At 41.1% G+C, this 26,512-nt stretch overlaps 2 protein-coding genes across 2 annotated transcripts in view; both read right to left on the bottom strand.

The window, feature by feature from the left end:
• Window positions 1-4,632: 4,632 nt before the first annotated feature.
• On the bottom strand, window positions 4,633-10,488 carry BHLHA15 (basic helix-loop-helix family member a15). The gene is made up of 2 exons (XM_054041045.1): window positions 10,237-10,488; window positions 4,633-6,790 (listed from the first exon to the last, which is right to left on the bottom strand). Exon 2 carries the CDS (start codon window positions 6,710-6,712, stop codon window positions 6,185-6,187), a length of 528 nt encoding a protein of 175 aa, XP_053897020.1. The 5' UTR covers window positions 6,713-6,790; window positions 10,237-10,488; the 3' UTR covers window positions 4,633-6,184.
• A 2,790-nt stretch (window positions 10,489-13,278) lies between these two features.
• LMTK2 (lemur tyrosine kinase 2) overlaps window positions 13,279-26,512 on the bottom strand; it is an 81,381-nt gene continuing 68,147 nt past the window's right edge. The window contains exons 10-14 of the mRNA XM_054041043.1: window positions 25,605-25,754; window positions 22,239-25,263; window positions 20,500-20,635; window positions 19,035-19,283; window positions 13,279-17,661 (exon numbers count right to left, since the gene is read on the bottom strand). Of these exons, the coding sequence (XP_053897018.1) occupies window positions 17,633-17,661; window positions 19,035-19,283; window positions 20,500-20,635; window positions 22,239-25,263; window positions 25,605-25,754 (3,589 nt within the window). The 3' untranslated portion in view covers window positions 13,279-17,632. The remainder of the gene's footprint in view (window positions 17,662-19,034; window positions 19,284-20,499; window positions 20,636-22,238; window positions 25,264-25,604; window positions 25,755-26,512) is intronic.

The following is a 26,512-nucleotide window of genomic DNA, read 5'->3' as shown; positions in this document are numbered from 1 at the left end:
CGTGCACTGGGCCCAGGGATGGTGTCATGCAACTCCCCCATCCCCCTTTCATTTAAAACAAGAGTTGTACAAAAACTAGTTGACCCAGAGAGACAGGCACAAATGGCTGCCGTGTTGCTCCTGTCATGCACTTCAACATTTACTCAAACAATCCAGTATTTACATTGCAATTAAAGTATTTAAAAATGTTTCTGACCTTCATTAGCCTTTCCAGGTTGGCAGCTTCCCAGCTGCTGCAGCCATTTTCCTCCTAAGCCAGCTTTCTCCAGCTGACATCGGGGTCACTAGAATTCATTTTGGGCGGTAGGGCAAGGGAAAAGACAAAATCCTGAACATACTTATCTGCACCTGTTACATATTGGAAGCATTTGCTAAAGTGATCTGGACCTTACCATTGCTTGTCATGTAGGCAGATGAGAGCCTTCAGTCTAATTCACTTTGGGCCAGTGGCTGGTTAGCACTTTGCTTGCAACAATGACTTTAAATGCCAGACCAAGGCTCTGGGCCCACAGAGACCTGGGTTTTTAAAACCAAAATAGCAGGACGGTTGTCTCATTATTTAGACTTGTCCCAGGGTGCTCACCACGGGTAGTACTTCCTCCTAGCTGCGCTGGAGAACAGCTCTCTTCCAAGTCTAACAGTTGCCCTGGTGGGCTCTCAACGCACTGTCCTCCTGCTTACCCCCTCTCTCACTTCAAGGGTTTCAGCTTTATCTTTGTAACTCATCCCTCCACCCAAACTATGTGGTTTCTCCTTCCGGGCTATAAAGTCTTACTGGACCTGTTGTTCTCAACCTTTCCAGACTACCGTACCCCTTTCAGGAGGCTGATTCGTCTCACGTACCCCAAGTTTCACCTCACTTAAAAACTACTTGCTTACAAAATCAGACATAAAAATACAAAAGTGTCACAGGACACGATTACTGAAAAATTGCTTACTTTCTCTTTTTTTTTTAACCATATAATTATAAAATCAATTGGAATATAAATATTGTACTTCCATGTCACTGTGATACCTGAGCGTGTTTTTCACTTGTGAGCCTTCTCTGAAGCCTGAGCCGCAGGCGGTGGGGCTGAAGCATGTAACTTAGTTTTATGGGGGCCCCCTGTGGCGTGGGGACCCAGACAATTGCCCTGCTTGCCACCCCCTAATGCCAGCTCTGCACTTGCAATCCCCCTAAACCCATCACATGACCTCCCTGGGCACTGAAACTCCCAGGTTGAGAACCACCATTCTAGATGAGTTGAGTACACTCTGGAAGAACTCTGCATACCAGCAGGTTGAGAACCACTAGTCCAGGCTATGCCACTCCATCACTGGCGGGTAGGGGAACCCAGGGCCACCTCCTACTCCACATTCAGCCCAGGGACCCTGCAGCACCCAGCCAAGGTCTGCTCAGGCCCCAACCTTGCTGCTCTCTCCCTTGGCTGCTGTCTACGCTACCTCCCACCTGGGTTGCCAACCCTTCAGGATTGTTCTGGACTCTCCAGGAATTAAAGCTTAATCTTTAGTTAAAGACTATGTCATGTGATGAAACCTCCAGGAATATGTCCAACCAAAATTGGCAACTCTACCTCCCACAGACTTTCTTCTCTACCCTGCTCTTTCCTGGGTATGCCCTTCACGAGGGCCATGCTCCCAGGGGCTCTATTCTTTCCCTGGGTGCCCTCCTGCCTTCTCTAATGCAGACGAGGATGGTGACAGACTTCCTCACTGCAGCCATTGCTGTTGCCAGCCCACACCTGCTCAGCTGAGCATCAGCTTTGGCTCAGGAGTTACCTCTATGGCCTAATCCCCGCCTGTGTGGCCGATCACACTCACTGGCTCTTCCTTCACCCTTTCAGGGCTGGTGTGGGCGGATACCCCATCACACTTGTGCTTATGTACGTTCAGCAGTTCGGGGCTTTACTACCCAAGTCTGTTGCTCGGAGAGGTACATATGATTTGCCATACCAGACCACTGAACCATCAAGTCTGAAATGCCACCTCTTGGCCAGGATTGTCCTGGAGTCTCCAGGCATTAAAGATTATGTCATGTGATGAAACCGCCAGGAAAACATCCAACCAAAACTGGCAACCCTACGGCCTCTGGGGTGATATCCTGACACCACTGAAATCAATGGGAGTTTTGCCACTGATGTCAGTGGGGCCAGGATTTCACCCCTGCTTCACAAGGGGTAGGGATGCATACATGCAGCGTGCGTTTGGAAAGTCACTTGTTATTTGGGGAAAATAGTTTTAAGCAGCTGATCTCGCTGGGCAAATCCTCTATCAAAATGAATATTAGTAGGTCTGCCTTAGAAGAGTCTGAATCACTGCAAGGAGGCCTCCCCTATGGAGGCTGCCCATGCACAAGAGGTGACCTCAGCTGGTCTCAGATTTAAAGTCTACAGTTTGCCCTCGAGGCTACAGGCTGCCCCACTTCCACATGCTTATCCGCTGTAGTGCTGTCCTTTCCTTCTGCTTCATTAAGCAAAAAAACCCGTGAAAGCCCCTCAGCACCAAGCAGATTTCCTCCTTTTAACAATCTGCTTCTGCTATAGAGAGGAGGGGGTGTTGTTCACTAAAGCCTGCTTTGCAGTAGATAAGAGAAGTGAGCAGTTAAATCTTAATAAATCATCTCTTCCCATTCGCAAGTGACAGAAAACACCTTGATCAGCTGTTATCCATCTCGCCCCTCCCCACTAGAGCGCAGTACTAAGCTAAACTCAGAGGTGAAAGTAAGCCGGTATGGTACGTGGACCACACCGGCTTCCGCGGCAGGGATTTAAAGGGCTCTGGGCTGCCCGCCACTGCTGGGAGCCCAGCGCCCTTTAAATCCCGCCCACAGCTCCGGCGGCCAAGCTGGAGCCAGGATTTAAAGGGCTCAGAGCTCCCGCGGCTGCGGGGAGCCCAGAGCCCTTTAAATCCCACCTGCAGCTCCGGCAGCTGGGCTAGGGCCGGGTTTAAAGGGCTCAGAGCTCCCCGCCGCAGCGGGGAGCCCAGAGCCCTTTGAATCTTGAGAGGCCCTGCCTCTTCCGGTTGAGGCCATGGCCCCCTCAGGACTCCGGCAGTACCGGTAAGTCCTGTAAGTTACTTTCACCCCTGGCTAAACTAGAGATATTACAGGCACTTGTGGGCACTGCACAATGGAAGATAGTAGCCTAGATGGCTCAATGGTGTGATCTGCCATTCAGATCCCTGTGAGGGAGAGATTAGTTCAAAACACCTCTCACTAAGTAATGGGGTTTTTTTGGGAGGGAAAAAAGTCACTGGGAAGAGCTCAAGTTGAGGCGGTAGAATCCAATCCCTGCAGTTAAGGGAGCAGAGTGTGTCAAATGCAACATTCATTTTTCCCCGTTGTATCTGCAGATAGCTACCGCAGAAGATGAAAATGTGTCTCTCTCACCGCCTGTCTCTGACACTTTACATATTCCAGATAAAAACATTATCACACTATCGGTCCTGGCACAGTGGAATAAATATCACGTTACAGGGTATTAATGGCCAAAGTCTCTCCCCACTGCACCAAGCATTAGAGCAGGGAGAACTCATAGGGTGTCTACATTGCAATAAAAATCCCATGGCACCAACGCTGAGGCCAGGCAGCTCGAGTGGCTCCAGCTGCAGGGCTAAAAATAGCAGAGTAGCTATTCAGGCTCGAGCTGGAGCCCAGCTCTGACACCTCATGAGGGGGATGGGTCTCAGAGCCCAAGCTCGAGCCCGAACAGCTACACTGCTATTTTTAGCCCCGCAGCCCGAGCCTCACGAGCCCACGTCAGCTGACTTTGGCCAGCTGTGGCCATGCCACGATTTTTTTATAGCAGTGCAGACACACCCATAAGGGTCAGAACGGCTTCCTGTTGCACACAGAGTACCTTGGGTTGCACGGGTTCTTTACACAACTCACAACCTGTAGAACTCTTTGCCAGGGATTGTTGTGAAGGCCAAAACTATAACAGGGTTCAAAGAAAGAACTAGAGAAGTTCCTGAAGGATAGGTCCATCAGTGGCTATTAGCCAGGATGGGCAGGGATGCAACACCATGCTTTGAGTGTCCCTAGCCTCTGTTGTGCCAGAAGCTGGGAGTGGACAACAGGGGATGGATCACTTGATGATTTCCTGTTCTGTTCATTCCCTCTGAAGCACCTGGCATTGGCCACTGCCGGAAGACAGGATATTGGGCTAGATGGACCATTGGTCTGACCCAGTATGGCCGTTCTTATGTTCTAGGGGGTCTCTGCAGCTGTTCTCTTCAACACCCCCTGCAAAGGATCCACCAATCTCTCCCTCACTCAGCTACCAGCCTGCTTCCCCCTTGCATTACCCTACTCTGTGGGGACAAAGGTAGCGCCCATGAAGCTACATCCTGTGCCAGTATGAGCACCTAAATCCTGCCCTGGCCCCCTCTGCAGCATAACCACAACTGTCCTACTACCAGCAGCACTCTATGGCCCTGGGTGGGGACAGCTGTGACATGTACTGTACATGCAGCATTTCCAAACAAAGAAATGTTAGCTTGGTGAAGAAGAGCAGGGCTAGGAGAAATGCGAGTTTTTATTCCAACATTTTTTTTAAAAGTTTCTTTTCTTGTTTCAAGATCTCCTGTTTCATTTATTGTATTTAATAGTACCTAGCCCAGAATGAATCCTAATTGATTACAATGCAGGCTTTATTAGGAGAGTTCATTTTAAATGCATAGATTATCATTGTCCAACTGGTAAATATTCAAAACATTTGTTCTGTAATCACATCATTTTTGCAAAGATCACAAGTGAATTAACTGTTAAATATTTATATTACAATAGCACCCAAAGGGTCTAAATGGAAGTGGGGTCCCATTGGACTGGGTGCTGTACAAACACAGCCAAAGACAAGCTCCTGTCTAGAAGAGCTCTGTTACAATCTAACAAATCTCTTTTAATGTTTCTGTTGAAAGGCACTTTCAAATATATATATAATGCAACAAGGATCACATTAATTATTGTGCATTTTAAGTGTAGTTGTAGGACTACATTTTAGGAATGTGACCCAAAGCCCACTGAAGTGAATTGGAACCTTTCCATTTACTTCAATGAGTTTAGGGCAGGGGTTCTCAAACTGTGGGTGGGGAGCCCACAGTGGGTCACAACCCCATTTTAATGGGGTCGCCAAGGCTGGTGTTGGCCCTGGGCCCCAGCGAGTCTGAAGCCTAAGCCTAAGCCCCATCCCCCAGGGCTAAGGTTACATTCCCTCGCCCAGGGCAAAAGCCCTTAGGCTTCAACTTTGGCCTCCCTGCCCAGGGCAGCGGGGCTCAGTCTTCGATCCCCCCTCCTGGGGTTGTGCAATAATTTTTGTTGTCAGAAGGGGGTCATGTTGCAATGAAGTTTGAGAACCGCTGGTTTAGGGTATTCAGGGTCTGGTCCAAGGCCATTTGTGAAAACATTATCTAATATCTGTTCATACCTGTTCGATCACACTAATCAAGCTACTCAAAATACGTTTCTATTGTCATTAAATTTGTTCGTCCCCCTGAGTAGCAGGATATTTAAGAATTCAAGGGAAAAAATCCAGGTAATTGTGGTTAAAGAAATTAGTCCTGCTTTCCAAATATCAGGTCAGTTAGATATGTCCCTCCAGTAGCTGTATACATTCCAAAGTACTGTACCGGGCCATAAACTTCATTATTCCTGCACCAAGATTCCCCATTACATGGTGCCACTTCTGGAGGAATCGAAGTTACAGCCAGTATTTTCAATAATGACTAGTGATTTAGGACATCACTGTTGGTGCCCAACTCAAGGTACCTTATAAAAAGAGTAATTTTTCTAACGTGCAGAGACCCCCCCTCCCACTGAAAAATAATTTGTTTATAAAGCCCGCCCTGCAAAAGCAATCTAGGTGTTGAACAATCAAACAATTTCTCATTACAAATTAAAAGAACATTCTGACCTCAAGAAAATTACAAACAAAGCAGGTAAACAAAAAACTATAAGAACAGAGAAGGTGTTTCATACCGGGCAACCAAAATCACTAATCTCTTTGAAAAGCCTGACCTACAATTTAGGATAATTTCAACAAGAATTATGAGATCTAGTCACTAAACATTTGTCTTTTCAAAAACAAACAAAAAAGAAAGCCACCGGGAGGAAATAACCCCTTAATCCTCTAAATGCTGAAATATACAGGAATGTATGGAGATGAGAGAATGAGGCCAGTAGCTAACTTTAGCTGCCTTGTCTGAAGTTGTGAATTTGTGTGGAGTATTTTTTTAGTTGTTCATCGTGTTCCTCATCACCGTGTTGCTGTTGGTAATGCTGGTAGAGTTTGGAGCCATTGGATGCTCCAGTTCCTTCTACAGTTGGAAGGTGCCCACTGGACATATGGAGTATGGTGGAAGTCAGTGATTTAATGTAATTTTTGGCTAGCGTGAGAGTCTCAATTTTAGAAAGCTTATTCTCAGCTCTCACATGAGGGATAACCTCCCGCAAGGCCTGGAATGCATTATTGAGCTTGTGCATTCTCTGCCTCTCCCGTTCATTGCTTTCCAATCGCCTTAAGTGTCTGTCTTTGTTGTTCCAAGCATGCTTGGCTTTGACTGTACCAGTCTTGCTACTCTCATTGTTTTCGCCATTTCTCCTTTCTTTGCGTCGCAAACATTTCACCGGTTCCTCTTTGCTCAAAGTTGTCTCCCCAGGAAAGGCTTCTTTGTCAACAGCAAGCCTGTGCTTTGTTCTTTTGCTTTTGGTCTTCATGTTTCAGTAGATGATGGGGAAATGTCACCCAGCCTGTTCTCCCACTAAGTTAATCTTCTGGTACTAGCCATCAACATGCTGCAAAAACATAAACATCAACATCTTCAGCTGTCGTTACATTTCATGCAGAACAAATGGAAAGTCATTGTGCTGTTTCGCTTTGTACCAGCATCTACCTGCACAATACTGTGAAACTACCAGCTGGATCTTTTATTTATTAGTATATGTTTTAGTGATTGTTAACGTCAGCCCATCTGGGCTCTGTGGATGGAAGCGGGGCCCCTGGAGAGGATCCTCTTAACCACAGTGCATGGGCGGTGGTAGTGGTGATGAATTTGCATCTTGATTCAGACATGTTAGTGGGACTGGGGGGGTGAAGGGAAGAGGGAGGGAGCCTGTTACTACATCTGCTCATAATGTACTTGCTTTGGATTTCAGTCTCCAACTGGCAACATTCATTGTCTCATTTGTCTGATTCAGTTAGCCTCTGTTTGTGGCCCCTCCCCTCTAACTGAAGCAGAGGCCACTGTAGTTCTCTGTGGCAAGATCCCCTCCGGGTTCATTCAGTCCTTGGCCTCTCTGCTGAGAATGCCAATGAGCATGATAAAACTGGAGCCAAATGAGTGTTTGACGTGGGTTCCTGTCCACTAGAGCCTGGTGGCTTTCAATCCAGTTCCATTTCACATATGCCACAGGCCAACTGAAATGACTACAATGTGACAATGCTTATAACCACAGTGTAAGGCATTACAAGGCAGATGGACGGTGGAAACATTTGGCCAAGTTCTCCTCTTGGCTACAATGGTATCACTAGTTTAAGTGAGAGAAGATATTGGTCTGTCATGAGCAACTAGAAACAGAACAATAAAAAAAAAAAAGTGACTGCAAACATTGGTGAGCCAAGTCTGTTCCCTTAAGCAAGAGCTGTCCTGACAGAAAACAGGAAGGGATTTAAAGGCTGGAGTGAGATTTAGCGTTTCCAGTTTAGAGATCTCAACAGCGAAAAGAGGTCTTTGGTGTCAGCAAACCGGAAAGTGAGAAGCACGACAGGAGCATGACTGTCAGTAAAGGCTTAGTTATAAACTCCCTTTCCTCCCAGCTCCTGGCACCCATTCCTTATGACCTGAATCACATCCATGTGCAGTTAACATCACGCACGCACACAGAAGCGGTTTGGGACTAGAAACCTGGATATCCAGCTCCAAATAAGGCAAGTCTCTTCCACTGGAGCTAAAGGAAAACTTGTGAGAGTAGGAGGTCCTGTTTGTGGGCAGCATCACACACTCACATCGCAAAGTCAACACATTATGCTGTCCTCTGAATGCCCCCTTTCTCTTTTCCCCCATTCCTTTGAGTGCTGTTCTCTTGCTTCATCTTCCAGCTCTCCCAACTTCACCATATGCCTCCCACCTTCTCTCAGTGCCATCCAGACAACTTTTAGGAGCCATTAACTCACATTTTTATTCATATCTCATTCACAAGCCAATGCCCTCCTGTTTGTCATTAGCTTTTAGTCTCTCCTTTAAAATGCCAGCTGTGTCAGCTTTGTCCACAACTGGTGGAAGGCTCAGACTGCTCCTCCTCATTGATGGTCTTCCCAGCGCTCTTCCAGGGACACCACCTTGCTATTATGGACTCTTGCAGTTAGAGGAGGAAGGCTGGCTGTTATCAGCACCCACAGTATGGTGCAGCAACAGCAGAGTTCCTGCTGCACAGTGAAGACTGGCATGCTGGCAGCTGTAACTCTTCCTGCACGGATAGTAGCAGTGCAGGAGGGGGAGTGGGTTGCAGCCACTCTTCTTTCACCAGCTAATGGCACGGGTACAGTAGTTTCAATACCCAGCAGAACAGCAATTTCTACACCTCCCAAGTCAATAATCTAGCCAACCCTGGCAGCATGGCAGAGTCTATTCTTCCTGTGCCACGGGACAGGGCACCTGCACAGGTGCAGCAATGCCCCTTCCTTCCAGGCTGATGAGCCATAACAGAGTGATGATGCAGCAGCACCCCTACCTCCACTCTGTGCCAATGCTTGGTGCAATGGCAGCCATCTGGCAGCAGCCCTCCTTGTGCCGGTGATTGGTATTAATGGGGGGGAGGGTCCATTTACTCCCCTTAGTTCCAGTCTTAGAAAATATTTCCGGTGATGCACTGAAATGCGAGTGGCTGGAGAGTCGGACTGCTGTTAGAGACTAGCCCCAGAGCTTAACTCCCCTCCTGGAAGGACAGGAGAGGTGCACCACCACTCCACATCACCACCTCTTGTAGTAGAGGGTAAAACCGATTGAGGCTGCTGGGAAAACCGACATCACTGCCACCACCTAGGAACATCCTCAGCTGCTCCCTTCTCCGTGTTCGCAGCATTCCAGCGGCACTGTGCCAGCTACTCTGGCCATTCTTGGGGTTCATACCTCATCACAGGGTACTCAGGTTTCCCGGCAGAGGACCTATGCTCACCTCACAAAGTGGTTTGATTAGGGGGCCTCCAGCCCAAGGCTGCCGGGGAGCCAGACAGGACTGCAGCTCAGGTTTCACCCACCAGCCCCACACCATGCTGCCTGAGAGTCATGGGCACCTAAGGAAAACAGCTGGGAGACAGGGCTGATACTGGAGAAAAGAAAAACCAAAGCCAGGCCAGGAGAAACCTTGGAGCTTCTCTCTCTGTAGGAGAGATGGCAAATCAGAAGTAGGATGGAACAGTGCAAACAAGCACCAAGGAGAGCAGCCAAATCCCTGCCTCCCGTGCAGAAGGCACTGCCACTGGGAAAGCAACCAGCTGCTCCTTGACAGATATCCACCTTCCTGCACTGGGGGTGGCAGTCAGCAGAGGAAAGGGGGGAGCTCCTACGAGAAGAGGATTTGGCAGATTAAGGGGAGCACGGAGCCTGGTAGAACCAGTAGACTAAGGACAGCAGGCGACAATAGGGTAGGTGAAGCGGCTTGGGGGAAGGTTGCTTTCAAATACAGCTACACACCCCAGACCCATCTGCTACCCACCCCCCAAAAAATCTCCCCCTTCCCCCATCCTATAGCCCACAGTCCTATAGTGTAACTGGACAGGCTCGGGAGACAGTGGGGATGAGGGAGAGTCCTGGCGGGAGTTTGGGGTCTGCAAGGGGCTTGGGCAATGCAAAGGGGGTGGCAGTGGGGGCTGGGGCAGCTAGAGCAGAAGGGGCTTGGGGGGTAGGAGGCCGGGGGTGGCATTCAGTGCTCGCAGAGCGGGAGGAGAGGCGAAGGCTAGCGAGGGAGCAAGCGGGCAGGGAGAGGAGGAACTCGGGGCAGCGGGGGAAGGAGCAAACAGCCTGGAGGGAAGGCACAGGAGAGAGCGAGCGGAGAACAGACCTCCCGAGGGCGGAGGGGGACTGGAGCCCCAGGGGAGGGCTCCAGGGCGCAGGCGGGTGGGCACAGCGGGGTTGGAGCGGTCAGTGCAATTTCAGACAGCGGGAGCCCTTCCCTAGCCCCCCGCCACGCCCCGAGCGGCCCTTTGCCCACCGCCCCGGGAGCCTGGTGCCCGGCACGCGTACCTGGGAGCCGGCGTGGAGGGCGGGAGCCGTGCCCAGGAGAAGGGCCGCCGGGCGAGCAGCGCGGCAGGTGGCTGAGGCGCGTGTGACCGCAGCCTGCCCGCCCGGCGTGCCTGGGACACGTCGCTTTAGTGCCGGAGCCAGCGGGAGGCGGAGCCTGGCGCAGCGGGAGCTTCCATGCAAATCCGCAATGGGCTCGAGGTGCCCCCGCTCGCGGCTCCGCGGCACCTGCACGGGGGCAGAGCCGGGACCGTAGAGCCGCGGGGCAGGTGGTTGTTTCCACTGGGCAGCGCGGTGAGAACGTGGGTCCTTATCGCGCGGGCGGTGCCGCCCGCTCCTGCAGCACAGAGGGCGGCATTGTGCGGCCCAATTTAAGCGTGAGATTCCCCTCCCGCCCCAATGAATAAAAGCCAGTGTGTGCACTAGGTTGGAGAACTTGTTCCAACACAGGTTAAGCCCTATGAAAATAAGAGCCGGGAAAGCTGCCCACATCAGTGCCGCACAGGGCTCTCTTCCTGCAAACGTGCGGCAATTCACCAGAGGACAGCTGCAGCCTGCAAACTCAATGTTCCCGAATTTCAGAGGTTTTTTTTTAATTATTATTAAAAGACGAGCTCGGCTTGGTGCTGCAATTCCATCTGGTCACTCCGACTGAGCTGGTTTTGGATGGGTCAGTATTCTGGGAGACTTCCAGTTCAATACCAAGGTGCTGCAAGTGGGACTGGTGATTCAACAGGCAGAAACTCTTCCCTCAAAGTCACTAGTAGACCAATGCTCCAACACGATTGTGGTTGGCACTGTGCTGATAGAGCCTTCCACACAGAGCACAGATAATGAGGTCATCATGACTACTTGTCATTAAAGAGGAACAGGCTTGGCAAGCTGGTCATTTGACCAGTCTAATAATGGCAATTGACTTATTTGTCCATGGTTAAATATAGTCCAGTGTTCCCATAAAAATTCCCTGGTGTAGGTGGGGGCCTACCTTTTTGATTGCATCATGGTACTATTCCATCATTTTTTTAAGGACCATTTGTTTTGCATTTTTCTGAATTAAAATAACTCTTGTTAACCAACTTGGTTTTTTTATAATTAGGCATAAGAATCTAAGGCTAAGCCTATTGAAGGCCATAAAGTCTTACTCTTTTTTTGTTACTGTTCTAAGAAGTTACCACTTTAAAATATTTGACCATTTTTGACATTTGACAATATTTGACTGGTCAAATACCCAGCCCTAGAGAGGAAGGATGGGTGAGTGATAGGGCACTACTGGGACTTCACAGAACTGGGTTCAGTTCCCTATTCCACTACAAACTAACACCTTAGGCAAGTCACCTAGGCTCTCTGTGCTACAATTTACCATTTATAAAATGCAGTGAATAGCACTTCCCTGTTTCACAATAGTGTTGTAGACTGTGAGATTGTAGTGTTGTAGACAAGACTGAGGTATTCAGACACTATGGTGACAGGGACCATGAGATATGAAAGTGATAAAAGTGCCATGGGATCTTTAAGAGCTGTGGAAAAAGCTCCCATGTCCTAGTCAAATTTCAACTTGAGCGATTATATTTTGCCTATTTAAAGTTCCTACTGTGATTTAAGTTGAAGCATCTGTTTGTTAAAATCAATGGAAAGAAATTTAAGTTGTAACTGTGCAGTTTTTTTCCATTTCTTAAAAGCAGATACCAAAAGATTAATATATTCCATTGTATAGTGTAACCAAAGTTTTTTGTTTTATGAAGGCTAGAATTGAAAGCATTTATTTTTAAATCTTTAAATGCATTTTAGGATCATGACAATGCAAAAGGTGAAAACCAGGGTGACCAGATAGCAACTGTGAAAAAACAGGACAGGGGGTGGAGGGTAATAGGCACCTATATAAGAAAAAGTTCCCCAAAACAGGACTGTCCCTATAAAAATGGGACATCTGGTCACCCTAATGAAAACAGAATTATTTCTATTTATTGTGCACTTTGGGGTAGTTTTGTCACTTCCTAAACTTAAGACAGGAACACAAGTAATGGAATTAATAGCACAGCAACAGTTTATCATCTTAACTCTACACAATCTATATTGGTGTTCACTAAATATATGCTACAAATTCTGAAATTTTATAATTTTGTGCCAAATTCATCCTCACTAAAATTCCATTTCAGTTGCATTTTTTAAAAGTACAAATGTTATAATAATGGATTTCTTGTTAGTAGCTAATTACGTCACCTGTTTTTAAATATGTTCACCTGTTCAATATGTTCACAAATTTCTTGCCCTGTTTCCATTTTTCAGTGTTAGTTTCTTGCATGTTTTTAGGCCCAGGCATAAAGAAATTGTCTTATTACTGAAGGATTTTTGAGCACTTCATTTACATTTTTTTTTTCATTTTAAAATATTTTCCATCATCATCTAAACCAGGAAAACAGGAGCTCAAAGGTTTATACCAATGCCACTTACCCAGTTAATTGTCTGTAAAGGGAGGAATGATATGCAACCTCTTCACAACGAGACAGCGAGTATGTCAGTTCTACTGAGACCTCCTTATGCCAAAGAGCAGGAATCCATGCCTACTACATGACAATAGCAGGGTTTGTTTTGTTTATATAAAGACATGCACATTCATGTGTAGTGTCTATTAAACCTAACATAATTATGGCAAAAGCCACTGTGATGATTTCAGATGCTAACACATTTCAACAAATTTTCATTTGAAAGATATTACTACAAATTAAATCTATGCTGTACTTTAAACAGTGCTTCTCTGTAGAGGGTATGTGTTATGCGATGTGATGTTCAAATGATGGTGACACATACTAGCAGAAGAGCTCAGGGATCTAAAATATACCCTCTCATATAGGTTTTGTTGTGCTGTGTAGGTTGAAGGGTTTGGAGCTTCAGGCACCTGGGGTAGAATAGATGCTGCCCAGCTCCTCGCTTATGAGCACATTACTTTTGGGAGTGAAATCAGTCCCATTCACTTCACTGAAACGAAGAGCTGAACAAGTACCAGAAATGAGTTGGGCTAAGAATAAACAAACACAGACACGAAGGTTATAAATATATAACTGTATTTTATTTTTGAATATTAAATAGTGTTTTTAAATTACAAGCAATTTATTGAATCACACTATGCATGATAATCAATATACAGTAGAAATATTACAATTTAAAAATGTACACAATTGCAAGACGATTTGACCTGAAATTTCATTAACTATGATGTATTGCCAAAAACCTCATACCTGTATTAAATTACAATAGGAAAACTTCATACTTATGATTTTGTTACATAGCTTCTCATTTACAAATTGAATTAAACATTTTATATACACATCAGTACCATTTATCATTAAATTACACCTATGACTGTGCAAGTTCAAACAATTTAATAAAACTAATAATTTTAAGTCATATTCAAGTTTATCTGAAAAACAGGCTGCTGGTATCACAAATACTTAATTTCAATATATTTATATGCTCTTGTACTCTCTCTAGATTTTTTCACATCAAAGACTTGAACCAAAACTTATTAATATTTAAGGAGATTTTTGTATGACTTAAAGCTGAAGTAATTTTGTACACTCCATTCTTATTTTAAGGCTATTTCTTATAAGGCTAATATACTTTGATTCCACCTTTCACTAAATTCAACAAATAGCCATGTCACTAACACCTGACTTACCACTGAAATTTTAGCATAGTGCTTAATAGTTAAAAAAACCACACAAATATTTCCCTACCAACCAGCCCCTCATGAAAAAAGATTCAATACTACATATAAACGTATTACTTAAAATACTGATAAAAGAAAGAGGCTTGAATGGCTTTCACTAGTGCATCACCAAGGATATGAAAATGTGTTCAATCTGTTCATTTCCAGGGAAATGGCAGTTTACAACATATAGCTGAAATTTAGGGACTTGGGAAGGTACAGGTGTTTCAAATAAAAAAATTGACTTTCTTCTCACTTTATTGGCCTCTCACTGTGTGACCTAGTCACATTTTCTCACCAAGAAATTTTTAAAATCATGTTATCAGCTTCCATTTTAGACTGTAGATGGGATGTTTTTTGTAAGATAATTAAGTAGCCAAATTAAGATAATGCCTTTTAATATTTAAATAAATAATCAAGATCTTCTATTACAGAAGAAACTAAAATGGAATCAACCCTCATAATAAACCACTGAAAAAACAGATATAAGTATTTCTAAAACTGAAGCCACTTGAATAAGCAGTGCAAGAGATTACAGAATGTAATGTATGGCCTATTTGACAAATCACCTCAACTTGATTACATTTCGGCTACTCCACAAATTTGCCTTCTTTGCATAATTCATTTCTGGAAGATGGTTTGCCACTTGAACACGGTAGTAGTGTGTAATAAAATTTAACGACATATATTTCAAAAAAAAAATTACAATTTTAATCTAGTGAATTGGATTAATGAAATTAATATCCACTGAGATTATGGAAGTGTGGCAATTCAGATATAACTGAACAGATATAACTGATTTTTCTCTGTAATATTGCTAAAGAAGCACATGACATTGTATAACATCCCACACACACAAATCCCATTTTGAACAAAAAATGTCTGTTTGGCAATTCATTAGCAAACAGTCCACTTGGACACAGGAGCAAACTTTCATTGTTACGTAAGGTTTTAAGACATGGTACTCTTACTAAAGAAAATGGGAGTCACAAATGACTAACGCCCCATCAACTGAGGAGAATCCTGATGTGTTGAATACAAGGTTAAATACTACCCAGCTGCACAAGATCTGTTCCATAATCTAAATTTCTGACGTTACAACAGGAACAAAAGTGAAGCTGCATCTCAATATCCCAGTCAAACTATATTAGCTTTTATTTAACCTCAGAAACTATGTTCAAAATCAAGAGATTCAGAATTAAGGCTGAAACTCCTTCTCTAACCCTGTGATACTTTAGGTGTTTCAGCACATCTAAGGTAGACAATTCCATACATTCTTTGGAGACTCAGCATATGGAGTTTCATTCTTAATTTTGGATTTCCCTGCTTTTTTATTTATGATAATATAAAAGTGTTACAGAAAAATTCAAGGATTGATGAGACACCTTAACCTGGTGTGTGTTCAAGGAATTTTAAAAGTCTATATTCCAGAACTAATAGGATATAATGTTTAGTGTGCCAAGGTCTATTGTTTATATTTTAATATGTACAAAGAGCATACCACGTAATAGCTCCTTTAAACCCATTACAGTATATACTGTAAGTGTACATTTAGAACTGGCTTTGCATTTAAAGATATGTTGAAAAATTCTATGAAAAGTTGTTGCTGTGCATGTGCAATGGCAAATTTCTATGATGTTACTCACACTGAAGTACAACTCTCCCTGTGACTCTCAGGTTCCCTCTGGACCGGAGCTCCTCAGTAGGACAACTCAGTACCTCAGCAATACACTGACAACTTTAAAGCATTTTATTTTAGAATTCATCTCTTTCCCTTGAGGAGTATGAAAGCCATTCTAGCTGTAAGGGCCAAATAACTGTTTATATATATTTAAAAAAAAACCCCACTTTTCTACTTTTTTGTATTTGTGTCACTTAAAACCAATGCCCTGTTTTAAACCAAACTGTGTATAAAATAAAATTATAACATCAAACAGAGCTTAACAGCTGAAAACATGTAGTTCTTTATGCTGCAGATGATTACAATTCTTAGCTTTTCTGTACCCAGACTTATTCAGCAGAAAGACTAGTCCTATACTAAAGCAGAGTAAAAAATATTTATGCCACTAAGCTGCAGTATGCTGTACAGCCAGACAGAAGGGTTGACCACAAAGCACTAAATGCCAGCATTTTTCAGCTTTTTCCAATCTAGTCCCATATTTGTGGCTGCATAATGCATTTCACAGGTGAAGGAATTACTGCCCAACTGTATTTAGTGAGACAATGAGGGAACTTGTTAGACAACTTATTTAAAAGATTAATTAAACTAGCTGGATTTGAGATAGTTTTCTCTCTCCACATTCACTTCACTTGGACAGCTTAATGGCAAGCTTTACTATCTTACATCTTTGGGTCAGTGCACATTTCAAGCAGCACCATGGAGCCCTGACTATGTCTTAATACAGGCCTGGACAGTTCTCTGTATGACAAAATATGAATGCCAGTTTTCTACTAGTTTAGAAGCAGGATTATTAGCATGCTTAAATCCCCAGTTGTTAATCCTAATACTAAATAGTTTTTGCAGTAATTGAGATGGGGGATCTATAGGTTTCTGAACGGGAAGGAGGCATGGAAGGCCCAATCCATAGTCAAAGGAAAATAATTTGGGCTTCAGAATCCATAGGATGAACAAGTGAGCATCCAGGTAGGCCTGATGGGTCCATTTTTATTAAAATTAATCTTTCTACAAGATACCCAGGTTCAATGCAAGCTTTCAGGACCAACATATACCTCCCTCCCTCCAAAAGTAGGCAGTTTTAATGGAATGCAGAAAGGCCATCAAATATGACTACATAGGAAGGTGCTACTATAATTTAAAAGACTATGATTACTTTCAGGAGTGAAAATAAGATATTCACTTAATCCAAAATGGATCCCAAAGATATTTCAGACATCCCTCTCCAAATTTCCTATGAAATACAGGCACTCTCACATTTGTAGTAGCTACCACTTTAAATGGTACTGCATGTAAGATTCCAGCAATTCTAACATAACACTCAGAAATTTTGTATGTTTTACAAGTGCAGTGCATAGCAAAGACTATAACAGTACAAAATGAACTGGTTAACTGGGCCAATTCAATTTGTCTTAATTTCCTTGAAAAAAATTAAGATTCTATACAATGTTGGGGAATATGGGAAGAAAAATCCATAGTGCAATTGCAGTAAGCAAAGTAATATGTAGTAAGTGATATCTTTCAGAATAAATATGGCTCACTACTGATCAACTATCATTCATACAGTTTCAACAACACAGCCAGCTGTTGCACAGGACAATTATACACAATTCTACAACAGGTAGTATGTTCAAATAGATAACGAACTACATGGAAAAATATAAAAAGAATATGATACAATCCCATACATAAACCAGAATGTAGTGTAACTGCTTTACATGTTTGTTACAAATAAGTATCTGAATACTTCAAGTACTTGAAAACAGCGGCAGAATCATCATTCAATGAAAAGCAAATTGCATTGATTTAAAAACAATACATTACAAAGTTAAATACACATTCAAATTAATGTCCTGATTTAACATTGCTTTCAGTGTTAATTTTAAATCTTAGTATTTCTTGATTACCTGTATTTCACTCCAGCAGATCCACATAAGTTTTAGAAGAGTTTATCAGACATTAGTCCAGAGTGGGTACGTACCACATGTGTAATTCCAGTGAGGAAACTTTTAACTCATCTAATCTTTTTCTCCATCTTCACTGCTTCCTATTAGGAGAGGAAAAGTCAGAAGACATAGGTAAGATACTTGCACATTTTCTTTATTATTTAAAAATATACTAAGGATTTCTGTACAAGTCTTCCCTTAATTCTTAGCTAGACTTTTCCTAGAATGTGATATTCTGGTTCACTTTCTAAAGTACTGGTTAAAATTTCCCTTTTTTTTTTTTTTTTAAACTTTCAGCTACTCCAATGTTAAACATGTGGCACACACATACATAGGGACATCTGCTTAAATCACACAGTTCAATGTCACTGTTTAGGTCACATGAGAAAGTGATGTATGATCTCAAACATCTCTTATCAATAAATTACTAAGCAGCAAATATAATACAATGCAAATACAACTAATATTGATTTATTTTTTTATAAAAACTGAGAACCAGGGAACCTCAGTGGCTAATCATATTTATTTTTAATCTCTTGATAAAATATTGTATTTATAATGATATTTGAAATTATTTCCGAGTCTGTCCCTATTCTTATTCTATCGTTTTTTCTGAGGCATTTTGGTACTAAAATGTACAGAGGAGCACTTTAGTAGAGGCAGGAATATAAAGGAAACTGCTCAGTACAGAAATATCATCAGTACCTTAACATTACTGTATATGGGTCTACTGCTAAACCCCTCCTTTAAGAAGGAAATCCCCTACCCACAACAGATCAAGCTTTAAAAACATGTTGCAATCCCTAGCAGAGTCTCAGGGACATACTTCCTACAAGAAACTAGATTATAAAACAAATGTAGGTACTACAATAGTCTAATACTGCTCTTAAAGGTCCTTAACTAGTGAAATAAAAACAAAAATCAAATTATGGCCAGTGATGGGGCCATCGTAGAAAGATTCTCAAATACTTTAGAAGCTATACGTTTTTGCTCTTTATGGGGGAGCATGGTTTCTTCCAAAGCCCCATAGAGACGCCGCCAAGGTAGAAATCTTATTGTTTTTCCTAGAAGGGATAACTTAGTACTGTGCTTTGGGAACAAACCCAGAATTTTGGCAGTGCTTGTGCACGGGTTTTTCTGGAGAACATTTAGCAACAAAAACAAAATTACTTTGATCTAAAATGTTTTGAGCCCAGTATGAGAACTATTAATAAATGACTTGTTTAAACAGGAAAATCATTTAAGATCTTATTAGCAAGGAAGAAGTTATTTGGATTTACCAATACAGTAAACACACAAATACAGGCCCCAACACCAAGATTTATATTCAGTTCACTGACAGTATTTGCATTATTTACATCTCTGCATTGTAGTTTAATGTAACACTTGTTTAACCGGCTATTAAGAACACGTCTTACTTAAAAGCCAAAATATTACAAAAGTCATCATAAGAAAGAAACCTAAATCTACTTACCTCCTTGCTCAATATCTGAATCTGTAACATGTGTGAGAGAAAAACTTGCAATGTTTGCAGGAGAGATAGAGAACCTGGAATAAGGTGATGAATGTGACCAGTTTTGTTCAAGACTCCGGGAAGGTGGAGGTGGAGAAAAGTACTTTGAAGTCTGAAGAGCTGGCTTAGAACTAATGAGGTTATTCGCTGACTTAGCTATAAAAGAGGGTTCTGGAGAAGAGAAATCATCATCCCATTCAAAACCTCCACCTACAATAAACAATTATAATTGATAAGGATATACATAATTTAAGGTAGTGTAAAGTAATCAGTTTAAAAAGCAAGCAGTGAAAAAATGTACTGGATTTGAGGAGTACAACTTGGTATATCACATTTCAGCTCCATAAAAACAACCGCTAGTTAGAAAATACTATTTCATTTAAAAAGTTCTAGATCTTAGGGAATCCTTGGGGCTACAAATGAATGCTGAAGGAAATCTGAAGTTACTAGCTTTCTGGTGGTAGAATGTACAGGTCACAGAATAAGGGGTCTTAAAATCCTAACATTTTCTTTCTACCATGTCAATTCCAATAGGATGTTAGTGAATGTTACTGAGAATTGCTATAGGAAAACATTGCTTGCTATCTGAGAGAAGCTAGGGGAACTCATTTTCAAAGTAATAAAGCATTAAATTGCTAACTCATGGCTTTGAGATATATGCCAATATTATTGAGGAAAATTAAATGGAATGGGGATGCAAGGTAGGAATTCTGATTTTTAAAGATTATTCTTTATTAAAAATCATTAATTATGTTATGTTCTCGATGGTAAATCTTGTGGAACTATTCAGAAGTTTCCAAAATTATGTTTTTTGATATCTCCAGGTCTCTCTATTTTAGTGAAGCTTAAGAAGCTACAGACTCCCATGCTATCATCATGAAAAGTTTGTTTCCATGGCCAAGAGGAGCTACAATGGCCCATGAAATTAAGTGGAGAAAATATTACTTAAGAAAAAAAAGACAAAGTTTTATTTTCTTCTCTTGCTTCATTAGGCCATTGAAACTCCTCTGGTATGGCAGCAGGAACTCCCTTCAAACAGCTTCTCTGGCTTCACCAGGAGAGGGAGCCACTGTGAAGACACATTTTTAATTTTTAAGGAAGCATGAAGGTTTACAAATTTATAAGTAAAGAATAGTTGGAAAGTTAATCAACTGGATGACATTTATGGTTTTAAGCAGTTACAACAGGTCAACAGGCACAGGAATACTCTGCAGGGCCAGTAAAGTTTTCAAGGCCCTAGTATGTGTCAGCGTAAAATGTTTGAGCCCTGCTAAAGAGTTTCTTATAAAATTGAGACACTGAAGGCAGTGTTGTACGGCATATTTATGAAGATTTATTATATTCCGTAAAAACCCATTTACATTGCTACCAAAGGACCCAGAACTAGGTTTTGTTTAAAATATATTGTTTTGTTAACCAGAAGTACCTTCTTCATCAGTAGAGCTTTCTGAATTTGTAAATCTATTCAAGTAACTGAGACCTGAAGATAGGACAGGAGTGCTAGCAGAGCCTTGGTTGTTTGATTCTGTTGCACGGTTTCCCAGCTCTTTGGTTGGTGTTTCCTAAGACAACCAAAAAAAAATTTTAGTTCAATTCCATTACTGTACATGTGATAAATATATATACAAATATACCCAGATGTCAGGGGTTCCAAAATCATGTCGTTATTTCCCAAACCCACTTAGACTGTACAGTCGCTCTTCAACCAAGATCACAGCCAAAATCCCATTTTATATATGTATTTGAATTGAAATATTATACATTGTAATCCATAGTAAAGTTGCACAGATGAACACTACTACAATGTGTGCAGGAAGTGTGAATTTTTAAACTGTCCCTCCCCCCTACTATCCTCTACTTAGAGAGGGTCCTTAAAAAAGGCATATAGCAATGAAGTGTAAGACTTTTAGACTGACCATTGTTGTCTTCTCTGCATGAAACCATTTAGTTAACTATTTTTCATTTTCAAAATCCATCTTTCAGTTCCACCCGCCACCATTCCAGTTCTATCCTTTAATAATACTTCAGGGTAAGGGAAGTAATTAGAAGTTTAGTAGGCATGGTATATGAAAAAGCTACTAACATGTAATCAGTTGGTGAAACTGAGAAATAAGAGACCAAATATTGGTAGAGATATAGTTCTAAGGTAGCAGGTGTTTTTCCTCTAACAAAAGCATTGCTATTCTTTTATGGCAGAGGCCACAGAGCAAAAGAGTCACCTCTATTTTTTTACTCCAATATCCAATAGCCCTTTTAATATTTTTTATCCACTTCTTCACAAGCAACATTTCCAAGGCTTGACAGTAGGTCTCTATTCATTTAAAATTACCACGCTAGTCTGGGTTGCCATAAGATTAAAAAAACACAGCTTGTTATTGTATGAAGTGAATAAGGCAACAAACGTAACCTTGGTTTTATTAAGTAGGTCAAGCATTTATATTGTATTTGTACTGGATTAACTTGAAGAATCACATGTATCAGATTAAGAAAAAGAAGAAAATAATATTCAATTCAAATACTGAACTGCTCTACTGTGACCACATGTAATCGTTTAGTTTAGGCTCATTAGATACATGTATATCACCACCCTGGATAGCTGAAATGCAGGGAACAGCTAGTCTGAAATAGTAAATGAAGATACTTCCAATTCAAGTATATTAGAATTCAAATCCTTAAACCAGTTAAATATAAAAATGGCAATATTTCTACCATCAGTGTAAGAACAGTCCTGACCTGTAAAAATATTTGTGATATACATTAAAAAATAGCCCAGACAAATGAAGTGCTTATAAAAGATGTCAAAATGACAGTCTTGAAGACCGTATTCTTCTATCCAGCACAGGTGTGGTTATTCAAGCTCTCTCATACTTTTCATGTAAAGCAAACTATATTTTACTTTATAAATACTAACTTGCACCAATGCACTGCATTGAACCTCAGAAAGAATCTCAAAAGGTCCTTGCCTAACGTGCATAAATGTTTATTAGCCACTCATCTAATTAAAAACTAAATTTGTAAAGACTTGACAAGAGACTTGACAACAATAATAAAATCTGCTGGTATATCATCTTGAATCTGGGCTTTAAAATTTTGATCATGTCCTTTTTTTAAAAAAAAATATAAAAATTCTAAAATCAATGCTTAGTAATTAAGAGGTCAAGATACCTGATCAAACAGATAGACTGTGACATCATCAAAGAATGTTACTGCCTTTTTCTCACTTTTCCAGTACTCTGAGGGCCTGTCATGTTTAAGAGATTCTGGAAGTTTCAGCAGGCTTCTCAGATGTTTTCCATCATCTTTATCAGAAAGTATCATAGGCACTTGATGCACAGTTTCATCTTCACTATCAGAGCTAAGACTACGCAAATGGAAAGTTCTCATATCATCCTCAGAATCATCACTGTTTTCATCTTCTTCATCTGCATCATCTCCATCCTCTGATGAATCAAGCATTCCAGAAACATCAAGTTTACCAAGGTATTTTCCTTCAATATCTGGCTCTTTCAGTTTAGGTCCTTCAATGTGGCACAAGGATTTTTCAGTATCAGTTGAACCTGAAGGACTGTGTATGTTATTAATAGACTTTAAGTCTTTGCATGGAAGAAATTCTGAAGTATTAGTGCCAACACAAGAGACATTTCTGCGAGATTCCTCATGTAGTTTAATTTCACCCCTATAGTTTTGTTCAGAATTCACTGCAAATATCGGAGTTTCTTTACTCCATTTGTCAGGACACACCTGCATCATTACATCTGTTTTCTGTGTCCCCAACTTGTTATTTAATGCTAACTGTGTGTCTAAATTACTGGGGTCCTGGTAATTCTCTATTTGACTGTGCTTTGATTGTATATCTTCAAAACAATAATAATCTTCAGTTTTATTCTCTTCTATGCTGGAAGAGGTACAACAAGTATCTACTGTTAGTACTGTTGGTTCTGCTGATTTGTTTACAGTCTCTTCTGTTTTTTTGTCTGGCTCAGAATCATTATCAGAAAAATAGGCAGAGTCCCTGTAAGAGTTCTGATTTCCATTAGCAAAATTCTTTGTGGTTATTTCAAAGTTACTATTGCTATTTATTGAATCTGAGCAAGCTGTTTCTGCAGAAACAATGATTACTGGATTGGCTGGCAAATCACTAGCTTGCCTATCACCAACAACACATGGTGTAGTGTCTGTGTTAGACATATCATCAACAGTAAGATGTGAAGACCATTCTGGAGACTCCAGATTTTCAGTTTCATAGCCACTATCAGCAGGTTTATCAGGTGGCAAAAGTTTCTGGGGACTTTGGGCCCCTAAAGACTCTAATACCTCATTCACATCTAATGAATCCATAGAGTCTGGTGTTTTTATGGACTGTTCCATAGTCTGTGAGGGAGATGATGAGCTGTCTTCCAACAGATGATCTTGACTTGCAAGGTCTGATGAAATGTCAGATATTAAAGTCACTTCTTTAGGAGTGTCGCTATATTTTTGAAGAGGATTTGAAGTTTCATTGTTGTTCTCCAGTAAACCCCCATCATCCTGTTCAAATGCAGAACAAGTCTTCTGTAAATCACAGTTCATAGATTCCTTATTAGTATTTCCTTTCTCTACATCAAGGTTTCTCCCAAAAGTAATTTCATCATAATTAACAAGTGTTTCATTTTTTATTTGTCCCTCAGGCTCTTCAATTTCAAGTGTGACACCATAACATGAATCATTTCCAAAACTTTGATTTTTGGCATTACTGGATAGTATTTCAATGGAGGCATCTTCAATGCCTTGTTCCTTTCCTTGACAGAGACTATCATTAATACTGTGGGATGAGTTTTTATCCACTCCTACATATGAAAATTTATCACCGCCTTTCAGTATGGGGAGGTTCTGATATTTATCTTGTGACTTCTCATCTGTTACAAGTGAAGCAGAAGGAACCTGCGTTTCTGCAAGAGACTGAAGCAGAACATTCACATCTTCATCTGCAGGCACATGGACATGATCTTCTTTGTTCCCCGTTTTTAAATCATCATGCAATAAAGAAAAGTCTGGTGTATTTTTAGCCAGTTTTAGCTCGATATCCAGAGAGTTCCTATTTGATGTTTCGGATATATTTTTAAAATCTGTTTTTTCTGATTTTGGCCTGATATCATCACTGCTATCTTTGTTAGTCAATATCCCCTTTAATAAATTTTTCTCTTGAAGAAACAGAAAGTTATCAGAGAGTTCTTCTACAGATAGCACGTTAAAATCAGACTCTCTCATATTTTCATATAAGGAAACAGCCTCATTTTCAGAAACATGACTAGAACTCTCCTTATCAAGATAACTGACTGCTTTTGATACCTCTAGACTTGGACTTAAAACTGTTGGCTTAAATTCTACATGAATATCATTTAGTTCAGTTAAGTCAAATATATTTCTGTTATTTGTTAATTCCTCTGCTCTGTCAATATCACTAAATATATTCTGGAAAGGGCTTTCAGGACCATTAGTAACATACAAAGCCTCATCTTTAGGATCTCTGTTATAGTGGAAAAACTCCCCATCTGTGCTGGATTCTTCAGCATCAAGATCCTTGGGAACCATGAAAAGAGTATTTTTATCCTGTACAATTTCTTGATGATCAACTTCTGTTGTTAGCACAGCTGACTGATTATCAAAATTCATGCTACTGCCCCCGTCTTTTTCTTCTAACTGAATATAGTAATCACTTCCAAGAGAACGTTTGTGAGCATCAAAAACAGGAAGCACCCCAGGTACATTAAGAGATGCTTCCTGACCACTTTCATCCTGTGCTCCAGACCGTTGCTCTGAAAGTGAGCTTTCAAAAACCTCAACTGGAAAGAAAATGTTTGTATATGTCATTGCTTCATCAGGATTCACCTGACCGCATTCATCAAAATGATCATGTTTAGCTGCCTCCCAGATATATTCAAAGCTGAGTCCCTGACTTGTTTCAGTTACAGTGAGGACTTCTTCCATTTCCTGGCCAAGTCTATCTCCTGTGAAATGATCTAGGATTGGAAATGCAGAGTTATTTGATTCTCTATTGGAAGTGTTTGGCTTAAGAGCATTCCACTGCTGTTCAAAATCTATCTGAGAGTCCCTTTGGCTTTGCATGCGGAGATATGTTAAAAGTCTGTGTACTTCCTCTGCTGTTGGTCTCTTATCTGGAGGTAGCCAGCAGAACTGTAGAACTTCATACCTGTGAAGAAGAAAAGGATATTTTCAACAGTTACAATATACAAAAATAACTGCATTCCCCTTCCATTCACTGCATGGACAGGCTACACTTTTCAGTTCATTACTTTACATCAAGCAATTAAACTCAAGATGTTTCCTTTTGTATTAGTATATTTTGCAAAAATGCTTTCCTTATCTGTTGCAATTCCTTTTGCTTGTTAGCTAGAATCACTTTTCCCAAAATATATGAATATGCAGCTCTTCTGACTTATTTTTGACAGTATAAAAATTACAATGTTTGAGAAACCTCGAACAGTTCAGAGGTTTTTTTAAAATAGAAAAAGAGTCTAAAAAGAAAATTACCATCTATCAGAATATGGCTGTTCCAGATGTGGCTTAGAGAGTTTAACGAGTTTCTCTTTTATGACCTGGATTAGAACTTCTCTGTCAGAAAAGTGTGAATAAGGCTGAGCAGCATTGTCAAAAAGCTCCCACAATGTTATACCCAGTGACCTGAAAAAGAGAAGTGACAGTTTTCTATTAAACATTCTTTTATTATTTGTATTGACATACTATATAGTAGCCCCTCTCTTGTGCTAGATGTGATACACACATGCCCATAAAAGATTAAAATCAAGACATGTTTTGTTTTAAATGATGCACATCAGAGCACCTAGACAACCCTACAGATGCCAGCTTTTGGCAAACCCTCCTCTACTCAAGAAGCATAAAACAGGTGTGTATATATGACAGCTCCAATTCAGCCTGTTGCTAACACAACAAAAATCAAAATCCTTAGCCTATGGAACATAAGAACCTTAAGGGAGTTCTACTATACGAATTATTTTTTATTTAATTTCTGTCCTGGTGAGGGTCAGCCTATCCCACTGCACTGCATTGAACAAATTTGCTTTAAGTGCAAAGTGCAGCATTTCTTGCTCAGCTGTGTAAAATAAATGTTATAAACAACATCACAATGAGTTATGGCAGAAACACATACAGCGACACCTTAACCCTCATCCTATCTAAAATGTCTATTCAGAGCAATTTATCCCTTAAAATATGAGGAACTACCACCCTGGCCAACCTTGCCCTATCTCTGCCAAAAAACCAGAAATGTTAAAATACCAGTAATATTAAGATCTGATGCTTACCTATAAAAAACAACCACCACCACCCTGAAGTATCTACCATGTATGATGCATAGAATACCCACCAGAGTTTCACTTGGGATGCTTAAAGTTTAACTGCATGGGCTCATAATAGCACAA

The sequence above is a fragment of the Malaclemys terrapin genome, chromosome 10 (assembly GCF_027887155.1).
Source record: "Malaclemys terrapin pileata isolate rMalTer1 chromosome 10, rMalTer1.hap1, whole genome shotgun sequence".
Lineage (NCBI taxonomy): Eukaryota > Metazoa > Chordata > Testudines > Emydidae > Malaclemys > Malaclemys terrapin.
Note: the sequence above shows the minus strand (reverse complement) of the source record. Positions and strands in the feature narration are given on the sequence as shown.